The 21,628-nt window shown below is 34.9% G+C and overlaps 1 protein-coding gene across 2 annotated transcripts in view; it reads left to right on the top strand.

The window, feature by feature from the left end:
- Positions 1-15,027: 15,027 nt before the first annotated feature.
- The window catches only part of LOC116076905 (vomeronasal type-2 receptor 116-like), a 32,190-nt gene continuing 25,589 nt past the window's right edge, over positions 15,028-21,628 (top strand). For both annotated transcript variants that reach the window (XM_031350985.1, XM_031350984.1), the window contains exon 1: positions 15,028-15,248. In XM_031350985.1, coding sequence (XP_031206845.1) covers positions 15,028-15,248 — 221 coding nt within the window. The remainder of the gene's footprint in view (positions 15,249-21,628) is intronic.

Here is a 21,628-nt window from a genome sequence, read left to right as displayed (position 1 = left end):
TAGTCGTAAAGCCTAAAAGGCCATAATGCAGATAGCTATGGAGAAAATCTAATTCTTAATATATGAGCAAAATTTTTATTATATGTATCTATAAAAGATAAATAAAGCAATTTTGATGAACTATAATTAATCAGTGGTAATGCTAAAAAAAAATGTGCCTAATTCTAACTCATCTGCATAATTGAGTTCCAGTCATTTATCATGAAAAAATTTAAGATAGATATTTTATAGAAACAAACTATAAATGCTACTCTTACTAAATATGTGTAAATATTTTGTCTATGTGATCTTCCTCCTTGATATTTTTACGTCATTTACACAAGCAGAATTTTAAGACCTACTAATTTGTTCTGTCTCTGGTACTTGTAATGAAGAGATCAAATGTGAATGCCAATATTTCATTCTATATATTTCTCAGACTTCACTTATACAATGTACTGTTCACCGAGAAGAACATTCTTATGAATAACTGTATTTTCTCACAAGACTGAGAAGGGATGTTCCTAAATACAACTGTTTAAAGAGAAAGTGTATTGTTGCATTCACAGGAACATCATGGGCAACATCTGCCTACCTTTGGACACTCGTGCAACTCTTTAAATTACCATAGGTGAGAAATACTGGAGTGTATGATCTTCAAATCATGTTTCTTTTATTGATAATAAAGGTGTGTGAAAAAGTAAAAGAAGAATACTTGAATTATGGAATAATCAAAGCAAGTATTCAGACTGATAGAAATATCAGTCTCCAAGAGAATGGATAGTGAATAAAACTAGAGAAGTTCTTGAAAGTAGTAGGCTTTGTAGGATTTTTTTTTTAATTTTGTAAATGTAACTTGCCTTTAAAAATGGGATAAAACTTTCTTTTATCCTGATGTCATCTTTGGCTTCAGGACTAAGAATATATTTGATGTTAATAATATTCTTCCTTTTCTTTTTAATTTAGCTAACCTTTTTTTTTTGTACCTAATGGTCCTATCTAGAGTGACTGAGGTCAGTATTCTCTAACCAGATGACCGCTCAGAGCGAGTTGCCAATCACTTGGCATTGTATCTTTGATACATCATTTTAGGTGGTCCTGGATTGCTTTTATCCTTTTAGATGACCAGAATGAAAATAAAATTCTATCACATTTCAGAGATAAAATGAAGAGATTCTCTTCAAGCTCTAATGTAAAATATTGGGGAAAATTGATTGATTTGGATAATCTGTCTCATGAACTTTGAATAGAATATCACTGTCTATACTGATTACTTCATGTTGGACTCACTCCGTGGGATTCTCATTTTTACCCATTGTGATAGGTAGAATTTTGAATTTATCAATTTTATTTGGTTAATCTTTCCAAATACTCAGAGGACATTTGTCTTCATAAACTGTGGCATTTATTCTTCAAGTGCTGATTTTTTTTTTTTTTTTGCCAACTTTTGGAAAAGTCTCAAGCCAGTGCTTCACAGAATGTATTATCTAGTCACATATTTGACATGATTATAAGTGAAGAGAGTTCTACTATGCTGTGTATGGGTGTGGCCCACAGTCTTCATAGCTGAGTCTTATGCAATTACAAATACACCCATAAGAAAGAGGGTAAGGAACTGTGTAATTCTCTTTCCAGTTAAAGTCCTCTCTACTATAATGTAATGGTACTGTGATATATAAGAATTTGCCAGGACACTAATTTAAGTATTGTAAAATTCTGTATGTTTTGTCCACAAACACAGGAGTGTTTGTCTTTCTACTCTTCCTTTTTAGTCAAGACAGATTCAAATGTCTTTGTTGATGAGAAGATGAGTACGAGAAACCAGAAGAAATTGTCTATTGTCAACATCAGTTTCTTGTTATCAACAACTAGCTCAAAAATTCTCATAATTTCAATAAAGTAGTAATTTCTTTTTTTGTTTGTTTATTTTGTTTTGTTTTGTTTTGAGACAAGGTAAGTAATAGTTTCAATAAATAAAATAAATACTTTTCATATACATTCTTACTATATAAATTTAAAAAATGGAACTGAAGTAAAATAAGACAGTCAGTTTATACCTAAAAGATACCTTTTAATTATCTTTTCAATATCGCCACCCAAATTTTTGACACTGGATATCTGAACATATTTTGAAAGTGAAAAGTTCTAGCTTTCAGAAAGACTGAAATTTACATGAATCGTCAGTCCTTGATTTATAACATGATCTTGATTCAAAGCTTTCTCTTGAAGCTGAATGATCTTTCAAAAGCAGAGTATTATTGTGTTCACTCGGGTTTTCATTTACTCAAGATGAATTTAAACATCATAAGTACTGACATTCTCATCAGAAATTAAAACCAAGTGACATTCCATACCACATGTTCTATTCTGCCTCTTGAATATAATGTAATATAAATTCATGAATCTCTTTCAGCTTAACTCTTTCCTGAAGGATGTTTATGTGAGAAACAAAATGAGTTTATATGAAGAGAGAAATAAAATGAAAAGTATGACATTCTCAAAATTTGAAATTTTCCAGAGTCTTAGAAGATGTAATTACACAGTTGTTCTCCAAATGTTCCATAGATGGGTTGTGTTGTTTTTGCTGATATAATGATGGCTGTTGTTTGACTTAAGGCCCATCACTCTCTGACTATTGCTGTAGAAATACTATAAAACTATTATGAGTATAGTAGTTTTTCACTTTCTTTGAGTCATATCAATGGAAGTACTAAATGTTATATATGGCTCTCAAAATTCATATGAGGTTTAGCTTTCATCAGTTTTTCACAAATTAGGGACACTTACGAAGGACAAATTTCAATCTAAAAAATGACCCATGGAACAAAGTGTGAGAGAAAACTTCTCCTTTGGTATCAAGATTGTGAAACAAATATTGTTGTGATCAAACACCATGACCAAAAGTTATTTTTAGAAGACCTTGCATAAATTGGCTTATGGTTTCAGAGATATGAAAGTCCACCATGGATGGAAGCATGACAGCAAGGAAAAGTCACAGGGACAGTTACAGGGCCCAGAAATGTTTTTATATCCACACACATTTGAAATACATAAACTGAGAAAATGTAGCTTAGATGAGGATTATGATGTTCCAGTTTCAACACCCAGTGACATAATTCCTGTAGTTTGTGTTCAACTCCCAAAGTTTCAATGACTTATAAATATTGCCACCAATAGGAAAATAAGCCCTTAATACTTGGGCTGATGTGGTACATTTTTTCATTCATAATACTAAATAGAAACTTTGTTAACATCCCTTAGCTTCTGTATACACAAGTTATACTCATTGCATTTTCTTGGTTGGAAGATACAATCACGCTATTCATGGTTATTCATGGTTTTGTAGGCATCTGGAAAAAGAAAACTCTATGGGGTTCAAATGTGTAAACTACTGGCTTTCTGCTTTCTACAAATAAATACATAACTGAAATAATTTAAGAAACAGTTTAGACATGCGATGTACTTTTTTGCAAATATGTGATTTCCAAATATATGGTTGCTAAAACATTATACTCTCTGAAAGCAGAAACAGTGAATAATTTAACTCTGTTCTATCAGCTTTACATTTGTTCTGAGGCAGTATCTGTTAGATATCAGCACTGAAAATTTAAGTGGATGTTGAATATGCTTGGCCCAGGCAGTGGCACTATTTGGAGGTATGGCCTTGTTGGAGGAAATGTGTAACTGTGGGCATGGGCTTTAAGACTTCAATTCTAGCCATGTAGAAGCCAGTCATCTCCTAGTACCCTATAGATAAAAGTGTAGAACTCTCAGCTCTTCCTTTACAATACCTTCTCAGACACTGATGCATTCCCACCTAGATGATAATTGATTGAACATCTGAACCTGTAAGCCAGTCCCAATTAAACATCTTAATTATAAGACTTGCCTTGTTCTGTTCACAGTGGTAAAACCCTAAGAGAGTGGCCCTTTGCTGTAGCTAAACATATCTATAAATTCCTTCATAGAAATATACAATTAATCCTATATTAGGTGTGTGGTTGGTACATATCTTTTCCAAATCTGTAGAATGCCATTTTGTTCTGCTGACAGTGTCCTTTGCCTTACAGATGCTTTTCAAATTTTAGGAGATCACTTCAAGTTTCTCTCCATTTAATTTTTTGTTGGCTATTTGTTTGCTGTATATTGTTTTTACTATGTTTAGTTATGTGCCTTGAATTTCTGATCTTTCCAAGACTTTTAACACAAAGGGGTGTTGTGTCTTGTCAATGGATTTGTAGTATCTAATGAGATGATCATGTGTTTCTTTTTTCCCTTTGAGTTTGTTTATATAGTGGAATATGTTGATGGACTTCCATATATTGAACAATCCAGGTATCCTGGGAATGAAGCCTACTAGATTATGGTGAATTTTGTATGTGTTCTTTGATTTGGTTTGCCAGAATTTTATTGAGTACTTTTTCATTGATATTTATAAGGGAAATTGGTCTGAAGTTATTTCTTTGTTGGGACATTGTATGGTTTAGGTGTTGGTGTAATTGTATTCATAGAACAAATTAGGTAGGCTCAGTCAAGTTTGTATTTTGTGGAATAGTTTGAGAAGTATTGGTGTTACATCTTCTTTGAAGTTCTAACAGAATTTTACACTGAAACCATCTGGCCCTGGAGATACACACACACACACACACACACACACACACATATTTGGTTGAGAGAGTTTTAATGAATACTTTATTTCCTTAGGGTTTATGGATAGTTTAGATAGTTTATTTAATCCCAGTTTAACTTCTTTGTTACCTTGTATCTATGTAGAAAATCATCTATTTCATCTAAATTTTCCATTTTTGTTGACTATAGGCTTTTGTAGTAGGATCTGATAATTTTATTAATTTCCTCAGTTTCTGTTGTTTTGTCTCCCTTTACCTTTTGTTTTCAGATTTTGTTGATGTGGATACTTTCTCTGTGCCATCTATTTAGTTTGCCTAAGGGTTTATCTATCTTGTTGATTTTGCTCCTGGTTTTCTTGATTTTTTTTATATAGTTCTCTTTGTTTCTACCTGGTTGACTTCAGCACTGACTTTGATTATTTCCTGACATCTACTCCTCTTGGGAGTAATTTTGTTCTAGAGTTTTTTGTTCTAGAGGTGAGTGGATGGCCACATCCCTCAACTGTGGACTGTGCCTATCAACTAGAGCTGGTCTCTACAGACTCTTTCTCCACTGTGTTAGATATCTTGGCTAATGTCATCCCTGTTGGGTCCTGGGGATCTCTGGCTTCCCTGGTATCTGAGACTATCTAGTTGACCTCCCCCATTCTCCACCTCAAACTGCTATATATTTCTATTCATTTTCTTGACCCTTTAAACTTCTGTCTCTTCCTACACCTGATCCTGTCCCCCTTTCCCTCACCCTAAGTTGAACTGAATCATCCACACTTTGATCTTCCTTCTTCTTGAGCTTCATATGGTCTGTAAATTGTACTGTAAATTCTGAGCTTTTGCCCTACTATTCACTTATTAGTGAGTACATACCAGTGTATCTTTTGTGTCTGTGTTACCTCACTCAGGATGATAATTTCTAGTTCCATCCATTTGCCTAGGAATTTCACGAAGTCATTGTTTTTCATAGCTGAGTAGTACTCTATTGTGTCAAGGTACAACATTTTTTGCATCCATCCTTCTGTTGTAGGATATCTAGGTTGTTTTCTGTTTACAGTTATTGCAAAAGAAAAGCTGCTTTGAAGATAGTGGAGTACGTGTTCATTTATATGTTGGTGCATTTTTTTAAAAATATATGCACAGGAGTGATATAGGTAGACCTTTCAGTAGAACTATTTCCAATTTTCTGAAGAACGACCAGATTATTTTCCATAGTTAGGTTTTTTTTAATGAAACTACATGGAGAAATATACCTTTGACATGAAAAAATCATATAATCCAGTACCAAGATTGGAGTCCCCCAAAAACAATCAGCCAACCACACATTAAGTAAAATATGGATAGGAACTGAAGAAGACATTCAACAGTAATCTTTAGCCTTTATATGCATGTAAGCCCAGTATATATAAACATATAACATATATAAACACAAAATAACAATGAAATGAAAAACTCCATCTTTCATTCTGTGTAGTAGCCATTAAAAGTATTTATAAATATCAGAAAATTTGGGGATAAATTTTCATTGACCCTGTGATCATTGAAAACCTCCAACTTACAACACTTGTCAGTTCCTTAAGACCATGGTTGTACTTTCATTCTCCTGTGGATACCCATCTTAAGCCTCATTGCTTTTCCCTTGAGAGGGGCAAAGCATATGTGAGTGGTAATAGATGATGTAAAATCTGGGAATTTTTTTTTCAAAAGATTCAGCCCTTTCCACTCTTAGATTCCCTTTGTAGGGTGGTATCATAGTCCCATTTGTTATGACATAAAATATTTCAGAAATCAGGTTAAGAGAGGAAGTATTTATTTGGTTTAGAATTTCAGGTTATAGTAATTATGACAAAGAGACTAAAGAGTCAGAACTTTAAACATCTAATCAATAGTCAATAGCACAGAGACATTGTCATGCTACTATGCTCCTCCTGTCCCTTGCCTTAGACAGTATCCCTATCATGGACTGTCTTCCTTCCTTTGTTATTCATCATTCATAGTCCTACCCCTATTTGTTACCATGGACTCTGTAGTCAGGACAGTTGATTTAGGTTAGAGAAGAATACTCCATCTTCTCCTCCTCTATACAGCTCTTCTGTAATTGCATCTCTTGTTTCAGACAATGCCATGGTAACCACATATCTCCCACTATTTCCATAGAATAATCTTTCAATTTACAGACGATAGTGTGTTCAGTTCAAATGTCATAGGAGGAATTAAGGAAGATAAAGTTTGAAGCTGCCATCTTCTCTGCATGCCCTCTTTGTGTAATCATGGAAAACACAATAGATATCCATGCCACTGTGCTGATAGATGTGAGATTTCTTGCTCAGATATCCAGTTGTACAGTTATTTATAGATAAACATCTTCCAGTTGATTTGAAAAGAATTTGAGACTCTCACTTAGAAATTGATCTGAGTTAGTCACCCACTGGTTGACTGGATAAGTTACTTATGTTTTATTCAGGTTTAAAAGCATTCGTCACTCACAGATGATATAAAAGCAGGTAGTGACAAGATTTGACCATAATTAAAGAAGCTCAATTGCATCAATTGTACAATCAAGTTTATAACAAATAACTATATGAATATTATTTTTGGTGTCCTATTACATACATATTATATAACATACAATCTCATGCAAATACTATTATCTAAATATTTTTTATCTCATGTCTGACAATCTCTTTGTATAGATGTCTCTTTGTTTCAGTTTTTCATCACACCTAAGGATAATATTAACTGAAAAGATAATCCAGAGAGAAAGCCTCCTGGAATATAAAACAGACATGGAAATGACACATTCAGGCCTTTTGAATATAATTCACTCAGAAATATATATGTGGCAATTCCTTACTATTGGGAAATACCTAGGGGGCTCTTGCTCAGGCCTCCATAAAAATGCATAAACCATTTGTTACCTCTCAGCCAAGAAGAGACTGTTCTAGAAAGCATCTAGAAAAACTGACTGATATTACAGACAATGCTGTTCTAAATGAACTCTATGTAATGCATTTAACAGGAACAAAGCATCTCCAAGTGATATATAAAGAAACTTTAGAGGTACCAGGGGACAAGCATTTTGACAGATTGCTAAAAATGATAAGAAACCAAAGTTGGAATTACAATTACATCGCATTGATCTTGAAGGTCTCGTGGATACCAGAGCATATATAACAATCATGTCAGAATATTCTTGGAATCAAATTTAGTCATTTGAAATGGTATGTATACAATTACTAGGGATTGGGACATTTTCTCAGGTAAAACATGGGCAAAATAGATTAAATGCATAAGATCGGAAGGTTAGACATTGAGATAAAAATCTTATATGGCAGATATAGACATGAAATTATATGGATGAGATCTATTATAACACTGGGCAACATAGATTAACATTCCTTCAACATCAGTAACAAAACATACAATAGGAAATTTTCCTAACAAGGATTGAAAAATGTCATAAAAACAGTTACTAGCTGTCCATCAGCAGTGGTGTTGGCTCACCAAATTTATAAAGAGGCCAATGCCCTACATTATCAAAATGGTCAACAAATGAACATATTCATGTGGAAAAATGGCATTTAAATAAGAAAATGTTACAAGGCTGTGAATAGTTGGTCCAAGAGTGCAGGACTCTTAAAATATAGAAGATTCAAACAGTCCTTAGAATTCTCCTATAATTGCCATTAAAAAGAAATCCACAAAATGGAAGGTATTAACAGACTTAAGAGTTATAAGTAAGGTAATTGAGCCTATGGGTCCTCTGGAATATAAAGTATCCTTAACTTCTTTGTTAATAAATCATGGTATATTATAGTGATTAATTTAAAAGATTGCTTCTTTACCATACCCGACAAGAATAAGATAAAGACAATTTTCTTTTCACTGTATCCACATGTGACAATAAACAGCCTGCAAAATGATATAAATAGAAAGTTTTGGGGAAAGTAATTTTAAACAGCTCAGCATTGTGCCAATAATTTGTAAAAGAGCCATTAGAAATAATTCATGAATAGTTTTCTGAGTCTATATTTTATCATTATATGTAAAATATATTACTGACTAAATCCAATGCAAATACCTTACAAAAGTGTTTGTTGAAGGGAAAAAATTACCTTGTTGGAGATTACAAGTTATTTATAAAATATACAAAGAAGGGCTGGTGAGATGGTTCAGCGGGTAAGAGTACCAGCTGCTCTTCCAAAGGTCATGAGTTCAAATCCCAGCAACCACATGGTGGCTCACAACCACCTGTAATGAGATCTGACTCCCTCTTCTGGCGAGTCTGAAGACAGCTACAGTGTACTTACATATAATAAATAAATAAATCTTTAAAAAATATATACAAAGAATATATTCAATCTACTATCTAGGATAGAAGATTGGTCTTCAGAAAATTCAACAAAATAATTTACAGATCAGACAATATCAGTTACACACTTAATGATTTTTAAAATTTACTGGGAAATATTAATTGGCAATGAACCACCATTAGATGAACTAATCAAGCATTAAGGAATTTCTTTCAATGTATACAAGGGGATTTTAACATAAATTGTCCAAAAAAATTATCAGCTGAGTAGGAGATTTGCAAAAGCAAAGAGTAGTTATTTAGCAGAATTTCCTCAATTCAGGGGAATGGAGACACCCACTGGACTCACAGGCCTAGGTTTTAGGATCAGATAGCATGATTCCAGGAAGGCATAATTTCATTTTACCTTGATTGGGTTGCTCTATCTCTAGAAGTGAACTGATTCTATAGTTGGGTAGCTCCCTGAGGACTGATCAGGATGGTTGCTTACTCATCTACCCAGTTTTGCTTCAGGCCAGATGACAAGACATCCTAGGATGGGTTGCCCATGGCTGTGGTGGCCTAAGCATAGGTTCTTGGATCCAGGATCTCATCTCTGGGAAACAGAAACTAATGTCAACTCTCTTGAACTGTCAGTTAATGATTGGTCATGGAGTTAGCCTGGCTCTGGATAACTAAATCCTTTTATTTCCCTCTGTGTTTTGTAACTAAATCAAATCATTGACTTGGCATTTATTTTTCCAACATCTGAATTATTGGCCAAGTGGTAAATTGAGACCTAAAAACTATAATTTTTGTTGATGAAATGTAGGCAATTTGACTTAGTATCTCATCCTGTTAGTTGGAACAATGGACATATTTTACTTCTGTAATTAATTTCTGCTAATATTAGGATATGGTCTTCTAGTGGTCCAGAAAGACTAAAATTCTAATCATAAGTTGGAGAGTGGGGCATTTGATTAGGTATTCTGCCAGGTGGAAATCTCAGTCCCATGGCTGGCTGTAAATATTTGCACTGCTATTAGTCAGCTGCTCATAGAGCCTTTCAGAGGACAGACATGTTAGACTCCTGTCTTGCATGTCCTTTTGGGTCTGAGCTACCTTGCTCATGGTGATACTTTTGAGTTCCAATCATTTGCTTTCAAAAATTCATAAGGTACACATTTTAATTTACTATGTTGCACAAAGCTCAAGACAAGTAGATCAAGGACCTCAAGATAAAACCAGAGGATATTCTTAATCTAATAGAAGAGAAAGTATGAAATAAGCTTGGACACATTGCCACAGAAGAAAAATTCCTGAACAAAACACCAATGTCTCAGACTCTGAAATCAACAATTGATGCATGGGATGTCAGGAAAATGAAAAGCTTCTGTAAGGCAAAGGACACTACCAATAGGACAAACAGAAAACCTACAAATTGGGAAGTTAACTGAGGGCTAATGTACAAAATACTTAAAGAACTAGAGAAGTTAGACTCCAGTCAATCAATAACTGAATAAATAAATAAATAAATAAATAAATAACCCAATTTTAAAATGATATATTAAATGTGGTACATTTAAACAATGGAGTACTACTCAGCTATTAAAAAATGAATTCATGAAATTCTTAGACAAATGAATGGAACTAGAAAATATCATATTGAGTGAGGTAACCCAATCACAAAAGTCACTAATAAGTGGATATTAGCCCAGAAACTTGGAATACCCAAGATATAATTCATAGACCACATGAAGCTCAAGAAGAAGGAAGTCCAAAGTGTGGATACTTACATCTTTCTAAAAAGGGAGAACAAAATACCCATGGGAGGAGGTACAGAGACAAAGTGTGGAACAGAGACTAAAGGAAAGGACATCCAGAGACTGCCCCATCTGGGGATCCATCCCAAATACAGTTAAGAAACGCAGACACTATTGTGGATGCCAACAAGTGCTTGCTGACAGGAGCCTGATATAGCTGTCTCCAGAGAGGATCTGCCAGTGCCTGACAAATACAGAGATGGATGCTCACAGCCAACCATTGGACTAAGTACAGGGTCCCTAATGGAGAAGCTAGAGAAAGGACTGAAGGATCTGAAGGAGTTTGCAGGCCCATAGGGGGAACAACAATATGAACCAGCCCATACCCCCAGAGCTCCCAGGTACTAAACCACCAATAAAAGAATACACTTGGAGGGACCGATGGCTCCAGTCACATATGTAGTAGAGAATGGCCTTGTTGGACATCAATGGGAGGAGAGGCCCTTGGTCCTATGACTGATCGATTCCCCAGTATAGGGGAATTCCAGGACAAGGAAGCAGGAGTGCATAAGTTGGTAAGCATGGAGAGGCGGGTATTTGGAGGGGACACCAGTAAAGGGGATAACATTTGAAACATAAATAAAGAAAATATCTAATAAAAAATAAAAAATAATAAAAATAAAGAAGTGATTATTCATTAGACTGAAAAACTTTTGAATGCTGTAAAGATATCCCTAGTTGTGGTATTTATGTTAACTATAGGCGTAAGAATGCTGAAAATTTTATCTTAAAGGTTGCAAAAATCAAAAGGGTAAGTTGAGGAATCATGTTTCTACAGTAACCAATGAATCTTTTTGGTTACCTGGTCCTCTTGACTTACTGCAATATGTTTTCATTTCCTATTGCAGAGTTGTAGATATGTAATCCACTATTACAGTTTAGGTATGCAGTCCAAAAAGACTTAAAGGGATTGGCAGATGCCTTTCCCGTGCTCATGCATAGAGAAGAGAATCAACATTAACTGATTTGTGGACACCACACATTTCACATACATCTTAATTCAAAAATGTCTCTAATTTACTTTTAAATAGGTCTGTATTTTCAAAGCAAACATACCAGACAACTGTAATGTTAAAGTGACTCTGAGAGGATTCATTCTTGAAGATGATGTGACCAACATCTGTTCCAAAATACTGCCTGGTAAATTATTTCTGTGACACCTGTATTCAGGTCTGCTTCAAAACAGCTAGCTCCAGGTCATATAGCCTCACAGATGGCCTAAGCAAAGTTTTCATTTCCTAGCCTCAAATGTTCCAGAGCCTGTAGAATGAATGAAACTGCCAGCTCTCCCATGACTTGGACAGCATGCCAATTTTCTTAGCCTATCCTGGATGTTATTGCTCCCAGACAACAGGAAGTCATATAAGAAAGCAATGCCTCATTCCTTCAAGAGCTGGGGTAGTAGGTGTCCATTTAGGAGTGGTGGTGGTTGCATTTTTTTGTTGTTGTTTCCCAGAGAACTATAAGTTCAGGAATATCTTTCTCTCTGCCCTTTCCCTCTATTCTTCCTTTTCTCCTGTCTAGTATTAGGGAGTGAAACAGGTGAAAATGTGATGTGAAAGGGAAAAGAAGGGTAGATTATTTTATCTTCTTTTAGAACAAGAAAATGTAAAAAGACTAATATCTTAGATTGGTATGGACTTTTTACAATGATGGAAAATTTAAAGTTATGAATATTTATTCAGATTAACAATAACTAATGAAAGATGTTTGTGTAACTGCTTATATCTTTGCTAATTGCTCAACCCCATTGTGCTAAATAATTTAGAAAAGTCACAGCATATTTTTTCAGGTCTCCTAAGGAAATCTTACACAAGATCAGAGATTTAGACATATGATCTAATCACTAAGACACTTAAAGAAGATTCCTGCTTGCTAAAAAGGGAGTGATTCTCCGTGTCTCTTGGGAAGAGGAACTTATGGCCCTTCCGTTAATATAGGACTGGTGTCTATTAACTTTTCAAGGTCAATGCTGTCCACTAGTACATCTCCTGGCTTTTCTGGAAGACTGCCTTGGCAGATTAGAATTGACATTTTTTTCAGCCATTGGGTAGTTACTTTTGTTTCTTTCCTAGGCCCAATTTCAGGGTCCGAAAATTTGAAATTCTCTTCAAGGAATGTATCCATGATTATTAAAAGTTTCATTTGATACTAATAGAGCTATGATTTAAAATTATGACTTTAAAGGCTAAACCTAGATTTCTAGTCTTGAAAATAGCTACTCTTATAAACTGCTAAGAATGATTTAAAATTTTGTATATCTTAACTAAATAGTAGTCAGTCACCTTATAAAGATCAAGTCCTTTAACTCATTCAGAATTATACTTTTAGTCATGCTCAGAACTGGTGCATTTAATAACAGTTATAAGGCTTATTTTGCCTCCTGTAAATGTTTTCCAGGTTAAGCTTAGGATGATTAAGAAGAAACAAGAAAAAATATCCTATTTAGATATACTTTTGAGAGATACATTGTCCTCAAGAATTTCAGAAATGTTAAGATTATGGCATTTAATATGCTTTAATGGAAAAACAGCTTTTTTGTTATATAGAGAGACACATCAAGCCCTAGAGTATTCTTTATCTTCACCAAAGAATGTGTTGGACAAAAAGCCCTTCACCTTGACCTTTTGCCATATGTGTTAAAACTGGCAACTGTGATAAAAACATCCCTTTATTTGACTGCTGACATTACAAACTGTTAACAAGCAGGATGAGTAATAGATTGCTTTGGTTTGCCAAGAGAAGAAAGGACATCATCCCCAAGTTCCTAATTCACAGTAAAGTTTGCAAGATCTTCTGGGCCTGACTGCCCAAGATGTATGCCTCCACTGGAACAAATAAACCTTTGTTGACTGTTTGAGTAGCCAGTAAGTCTCTGTAAATTTTATTAGATCCAAATTCCATTGGATATCTTCTAAGTGTAAACTTAAAAGGTACTTTTCATTGTTCTCTTCTGACAACAGTCTACAGAACTTAAGTTCACCAAAATAGTATAGATAATAGAAGTACTTTTTCAAAGTTGTGATTTAAAAATTAACTGTATATTTCAAATCTAATTCTTACTCTAATAGTTCTCATAACTTTTCTTATTTATATAGTTTGCTTATATGAGAGACAAAGCCAATTTTGGACTAAAAAGGGGAGATTTTCATATATACTATGCTTGCACATATGTGTCAACTGGCTATGAATGTGTATCCCTATATTAATAATGTAAATCGTTGTGCTAGTATTCCCATTGCTGCTGTGATATGTAGTGTTGTCCTCTCTATAACTAACAATTCCTGCTTTCTCCATATAAATATATAGGACTTCCTCATCAGAAATAAATAAATACATAAATAAATAAATAAATAGCTGATTCTATGAGATTATCAAGTTACAAAGCAAGCTTCTGAGTAAAAGGTCAAATAACTTTCAATCTGGTCAAAAGGCAACACTACAGAGCAGCATCCTGGTGCTGAATTGTTTATGGTGAGTAAACTGGAATAACTGTCACTAGTTTTTGGTATAAAATGAAAAAGTATGGAATTTGATAAACAAGTAGTTGAAAGATTAATCTGTGGCAGGGCAGGCAGAAAGATGGTAGGTGTGCAGTGATTAGAAAGTGGAGGCGGAATGATGGGAGGAGAACAATAGTGTACAGAGGATAACAGAGAGAGCCACTTGGTAGAAGCACAGTGACAATTGAGTAAGTACTAGAATGTTAGATGAGAAACTAGCCCAGCAAAAATGTCAATAGCCTTATATGACTCAGATGGCTCAGTCTTTACAATTAAGCTCCAAATGGGACCTCTCAAAAGCCCTGGAACACAATAATTTTGAGTGGATATACCTGCAATGTTTTCATTTTTTCCTTTTTATTTTTCCCACTGTTGGTCTATTCTGATGCAAAATGTGAGGAACAACCTAAGTTATTTTCATATGAAAAGTTTCTTGCTTCTTATTTTTAGCCAATTCGTCCCAAGAGGAGTTCAACCCTGATCTGTGAATATTTGTAGCCTTGGCTGAAATCATTGTTCCTTGGGCTAGTGATCAATATGAACAACATATTTCCTAGCTTGTTTTTCACCTGAGTAGAGTGCCTCAGGTGCAGAGCCCAAGAGAAATAGATTTAAAATTCCCAATGCCAGGGAAGGAGGCAAAAGAAAAACCTTAGAATTATTAGTGTGACAGCCTCTCTCATCAGCAAAGTTTGCTGATGAGAGAGGCTGTTACAAAAACATGACCTCAGCTAGGTCACAAAAACATGACCTCAGCATATATATACTACGCACTGCCTGATCTGCATCAAGCTGATGAATGTATCAATAGGATGTTCTACTGGGCTTTTATCCTCTGGTTCTTACAGATTTCCAAATTTGTCTCTGCCTGTATCACTACGAATATCAGTAAATGCTATTACAAAACTACTGAAGATTTTCATCATGAAGGAGATGTCATGATTGGTGCATTTTTTTCCATTCATACTTACTACTCTCCAAAGAAAATTCCACATCCATTCCTACCATACTATTATTTAGATAATCGTGTACAGTAAGTACAATTATTCATTTTTAGTGTTTATAATTCTTATGACTTATTGGGAGTACTCTTTAAATTGTACCAATATTTTTAATTTTTAAAATGATTAATTCTCTTTTAGATATTCAAAAACCTATTCTTTAAATTTATCATCATTTTGGCTTCTTTTCCTCTCTCAGGGGTAATAAAATGGTAACTTTGAGTTTATTCATTTAAGTTTCCTTGTTTGATTAATAAAGTGTAACCTTTTATTTGTAATTACAATTAAGTTACAATGCCTGAATGGTATTCAATACTATGATTTCAAGAAACATTAATTTATTATAACCTGATGTTGTTGTTCAAACCTCTGATGTGTTCTTGTGGTATTAGATTATGTCATTGAATTCAGTAAGTCCTGAATGTTTGTTGTGATGTTTGAGTGACGAGGCTGTGTTTTAGTATATACAGCTGATTTCAGATTTATTGTATCAGAATTGTGAATACTTCTGGGCTCCATCTCATGTTTTCTTATAAATATTTGTTTGCTGATTTAATCTTTATTTTGAGCTTTCTGGTGTTTACTAATTTACTCTATCTGTTTGCAGTATTTACACTCATATTTATGGTTGTATTTACCAAGACTGCATTCTTATGAGTGGGTCATCCTCTATTTCTTAGGATGTATGAAGTATTCCAGATGAATGCAGAGTCAGACAGGTCTTTCTGAATTACAGAGAAATATTCATGTGTTTCCTAATAAAGGAAATAAGATCTGTTTATATAAATCAGACCTTCCAATCCCATGAAGACCATATTATATCTGTACTGGTCCAGTAAGTAAGGCCGTCGCAGAGCATTAACATTTGGAAATGCCTGTAAAGACATAAGGAAATATGTCTGGAGGTAAGAAGTATAAATGACCAAAAGATGTACAGATTTAAATGTAAATTAGGCTCAGTGTGACAGTACCATGTGCTTAACAAAATCATAGTGATATTTTAGAACATTACAGCAAACAAAATGGAGGAGAAAGAATGTTTAGTTATAAATGCAAATTGAATAATTTTTTACCTTGAGGAATTTATTTTGAAAATTTAAAACAGAAAATATGGCTATGGAAAATTTGCTATTTAGCTACAATATTTCATGGTAGGTCTAATTTTTTAGGCAATCATATTTTGTTTCAAGAAAAATCACAAAATTCTCTCACATGCATTAGCAGATGTGGAAACTATGAGTGCTGGGGGTCTTCTATCTCTTCATAGTTACTGTTCCTTATTACTCCTCTCAGGCACCAATAAGCATTGATATGTGCTTCCTTTATATTGTTCAGTGTCAAGCCCTTCACTGCAAGAACTGCAGTTTCAGTTATGTGAGCATTTAGTGTCTGGTTTATTCATTATAAATAAAAGAATTGTTCCCTGTCAAAAATATTTAAGTTGTCATAAAGTCAAAAAAAATTTAATTCATGACAAAAATGCATTCCATTTTATTACAAAGAATTAACAATATCGTCTCATACAATTCATTCACTAAGTGTAATTTTTCAAATACCATTGACTACATAAAGGCATACATACCACAAAGCTGAGAACATTCTTTTATTTTTATCACTTAACCTTTTCTTATTTATTTGGAAATTTTCTCTGCATATCAAATGGATGGTTTATTTTCTCTCCAATTTTTACATCTTATATGTGATTGAGCATAAATGCTTTCCTTGTTACTATCATATTTAAAAAAGACTAAGTATGCTGTCATTATATTCCACAATATTATCTTTTCATGGTAACATTTAAAGTGGACCTTCCTTTTAGTATATCTCAATAGAAAGTATAACATGGGAGTATTTGTTGTATAGAATGTTCCCAATCAATATAGAATAATTTTAAGAGAAAAACTGGCTTTTGACCATTGTCACATTAATGGTGCCGCCTTTGAAATGCATTAACATGGTTCATATTTGTGTGGGTGTGCACATACTTTTGAGAAGCTCACATTTACATGTGAAAGAGAAACTATGGGGACAAATTTTCTCAGGTGAGTGTGTTGAGATCAAACTCAAGTCCACTGAGACAGTATCAGGCTCCTGCACTGGCTAAGCCAATTTATTGCCTAATATTTTTAAATTTTGTATTGATTGATTGAGTATGTTTCCAACTCAAACTGGGAATTTCTTATATGTATTTAGGAGAGTAAATTATTTTCCCTCATATTGATTAAAATATGGGTATGAACTTATATGTCAAAGTGGATTTCATCAATTATATATTCATTTCTTCTTTTATACCTTTAGGATATTGACATATTACAAGAATACATCCCTTGGCAATATAAATTTTAATACATTTTATTATTTTCCACAGTTATTTACCATTAGCAACATTTTTTCAAAATGAAGACAAAAATATTTCCTAGAAAGCTATGTTAAATTATATCACATAAAGATATATTTTACACATATTGTTTCAGATCAGAGTTGTTAAATATTTATTCTCTGAAAATATTTAAAAACATCATTTTAAAAAGCAGAAATGATTAAGTATAAATATGTCTACACTAAACAAAACGTGGACTACATTTGTTTGAAGAAAGGAATACTTACAGTTACTGCATTTCCAATTTTCTAGAAGATTTCTCAATTAATAACATCTGGCGGGCTTTATGTTTATCCTTGTGTATATTATCAATAAATGTGCTTACACTTCTAACCATAATTTGATTCTGAATTGTGTTTGTCATTGATATCCCTCTATTTTAGAATTTTATCAGTATTATTTTTCAGTACACAGAGATAGACTGGACTATGATGACTCACACAATTCTTTCATGACCTTCTTTGTATTCATATTAACTAGAAAACCCTTTCCTTGATGTCTTCCCTGTTGCAGACACTCCTTCTTCCATCCTGGATGTGCTCTTCATTGGCACTCAGGTCTTCATTGTTAGTTTTTTTATTAGATATTTTCTTTATTTACATGTCATTTAATATGACAACAGGGATAGTCCAGTCTATCTTTCTCAGTTTCCCCTCTGAAAAAAAAAAAAGAAAATAAAAATTAAAAAAAAAATGAAAACAAACAAACAAAAAAAAAACCTGTTACTTCCCACCTCCTCCTGCTCACCAGCCCACCTTCTATCGCTTCCTGGCCCTGGCATTCCCCTACCCTGGTGCATAGAACCTTCACCAAGACAAGAGCCTCTCATCCCATTGATGACCCATTGGCCATCCTCTGCTACATATGCTGCTGGAGCCATGAGTCCCACCATGTGTACTCTTTGGTTGGTGGTTTACTCACTGGGAGCTCTGAGGATACTAGTTAGTTCAAAGTGTTGTTTGTCCTATGGGGCTGCAAACCCTTCAGCTCCTTGGGTCCTTTCTCTAGCTCCTTCATTAGGGGTGCTATACTTAGTCCAATGGATGGCTGTGAGTCTCTACTTCTGTATTAGTCAGGCACTGGCAGAGCTTCTCAGGAGACAGTTATATCAGGCTCTTGTCATCCAGCACTTGCTGGCATCCACAATAGTGTCTGGATTTGATGACTGAATATGGGAAGGATTCCCAGGTGGAACAGTTTCTGGATTGTCTTTCCTTCAGTCTCTGCTCCATAGTTAGTCTCTACAACTTCTTCCATGGGTATTTTGTTCCCCCTTTTAAGAAGGAATGAAGTATCCACATTTTGGTCTTCCTTGTCCTTGAGTTTCTTGTGGTTTTTGGATTGTACTTTGTGTATTCTGAACTTCTGGGCTAATATCCACTTATCAGAGAGTGCATACCATGTGTGTTCTTTTGCGATTGGGTTATCTCACTAAGGAATATGTTCTCCAGGTCCATCTTTCCCTAAGAATTTCATAAATTCATTGTTTTTAATAGCTGAATAGTACTCCATTGTGTATATGTACCACATTTTTTGTCTCCATTCCTCTGTTGAGGGACATCTGGGTTGTTTCCAGTTTCTGGTTATTATAAATAAGGCTGCTATGAAAATAGTGGAGTATGTGTCCTTACTACATGTTGTAGCATCTTCTGGATATATGCCAACGAGTGGTATACCTAGGTCCTCTGGTAATACTATGTCCAATTGCCATAAGAACCACTAAACTAATTTCCAGAGTGGTTGTACCAGCTTGCAGTCCCACCAGCAATGAAGGAGTGTTCCTCTTTCTCCACAACCTTGCCAGTATCTACTGTCACCTGAGGTTTTTATCCTAGCCATTCTGACCGATGTGAGGTGGAATCTCAGGGTTGTTTTGATTTGCATTTTCCTGATGACTAAGGATGTTGAACATTTCTTTAGGTGCTTCTCAGCCATTCAGTATTCATCAGTTGAGAATTCTTTGTTTAGCTCTGTACCCCATTTTTAATATGGTAATTGGCTCTCTGGAGTCTAACTTCTTGAGTTCTTTGTATATATTGGATATTTGCCCTCTATCAGATATAGGATTGGTAAAGACCTTTTTCCCAATTTGTTGGTTACCATTTTGTCCTATTAACAGTGTCTTTTGCCTTACAGAAGATTTGCAATTTTATGAGGTCCCATTTGTCAATTCGTGATCTTAGAGCATAAGCTATTGGTGTTCTCTTCAGGAAATTTTCCCCTGTGCTTATATGCATGAGTCTCTTCCCCACTTTCTATTCTATTGGTTTCAGTGTATCTGGTTTTATGTGGATGTTCTTTATCCACTTGAGCTTTGCACAAGGAGAAAGAAATAAATCAATTTGCATTCTTCTACATGCTAACCACCAGGTGAGCCACACAATTTGTTGAAAATGCTGTCTTTTTTCCACTGGATGGTTTTAGCTCCTTTGTCAGAGATAAAGTGACCATAGGTGTGTGAGTTCATTTCTGCATCTTCAGTTCTATTCCACTGATCTACCTGTCTGTCACTATACCAATATCATGCAGTTTTTATCACAATAGCTCTGTATACAGCTTAAGGTCCAGGATGGTGATTCCAACAGAGGTTCTTTTATTCTTGAGAATAGTTTTGGCTGTCCTAGGAATTTGAATATTGCTCTCTCTAAGTCTGTGAAAATTTGAGCTGGAATTTTGATGGGGATTGCATTGAATCGGTAGATTACTTTTGGCAAGACGGCCATTTTTACTATAGTAATCCTGCCAATCTACGAGCATGGGAGATCTTTCCATCTTCTGAGATCTTCTTCAATTTCCCTCTTCAGAGACTTGAAGTTTTTGTCAAACTTTTTACTTGCTTAGTTAGAGTCACAGCAAGGTATTTTATATTATTTGTGACTATTGTGAAGGGTGTTGTTTCCCTAATTTCTTTCTCAGCCTGTTTATACTTTGTGTAGAGGAAGGCCACTGATTTGCTTGAGTTAATTTTATATCCAGCTACTTTGCTGAAGTTGCTTATCAGGCTTAGGAGCTTTCTGGTAGAATTTTTGGGGTCATTTAAGTATACTATCATATCATCAGCAAATAGTGATAATTTGACTTCTTCCTTTCCAATTCGTATCCCTTTGATCTCCTTTTGATGTCTAATTGCTCTGGCTAGGACTTCAAGTACAATATTAAATAGGTAGAGAGAAAGTGGGCAACCTTGCCTAGTCCCTGATTTTACTGGGATTGTTTCAAGTTTCTCTCCATTTACTTTGACGTTGGCTACAGGTTTGCTGTATATTGCTTTTACTATGTTCAAGTATGGGCCTTGAATTCCTGATCTTTCCAAGACTTTTATCATGAAAGGATGTTGGATTTTGTCAAATGCTTTCTCAGCATCTAGTGAGATGATCATATAGTTTTTGTCCTCGAGTTTATTTATGTGGTGAATTACGTTGATGGATTTCCGTATATTGAACCATCCCTGCATCCCTGGGATGAAACTGAAAGGCTGGAGAATCTTAGAATGTATAATGTATAACTTTTACCGAAAAGCAGACATGGAAAACCTCTGCCACAAGCCAAAGAAAGGGTAGAGTAGCTAGTTCCAGGAACTTTGCTAATCCAGAGCCTCAGGGCTCTGGTTCCCGATACCTGCCCCTCCTGGCTGATCCACAATGAGGGCGGAACTAAGAATGAAGGTCTAGTGGTTTATGAGACTCTCCACCCTGTCAACCAGTAGATGGAGATTGCATTCCTAGAATGAATATGTTCCCCTCCCTAACTGAACACCTTGGGTTCAGGTCCCTCTGAAATTTTCCACTGTTTATGTTCTGTAACCCTCTCTCCGCCCCCAGCTTCCTTTAAATACCTGACACTTCTTGTGTTCGGTGTCGAACTCTGGCCAGCATGGTCACGAGATCGACCCCAGCATAGAACTCTGGCCAGCAAGGTCATAAGATCGACCCGGTACCAGTATCCCCAATAAACCTCATGTGAATGCAGCAAGTTCGGTCTCTCGTGAGTCATTGGGTGGTCGCGTCATCCCGAGACTTGAGTAAGGATCTC

Source organism: Mastomys coucha, unplaced genomic scaffold (assembly GCF_008632895.1).
Source record: "Mastomys coucha isolate ucsf_1 unplaced genomic scaffold, UCSF_Mcou_1 pScaffold5, whole genome shotgun sequence".
Classification (NCBI taxonomy): Eukaryota; Metazoa; Chordata; class Mammalia; order Rodentia; family Muridae; genus Mastomys; species Mastomys coucha.
The sequence above is the reverse complement of the archived record's forward strand: the minus strand, read 5'-3'. Positions and strand labels throughout refer to the sequence as shown.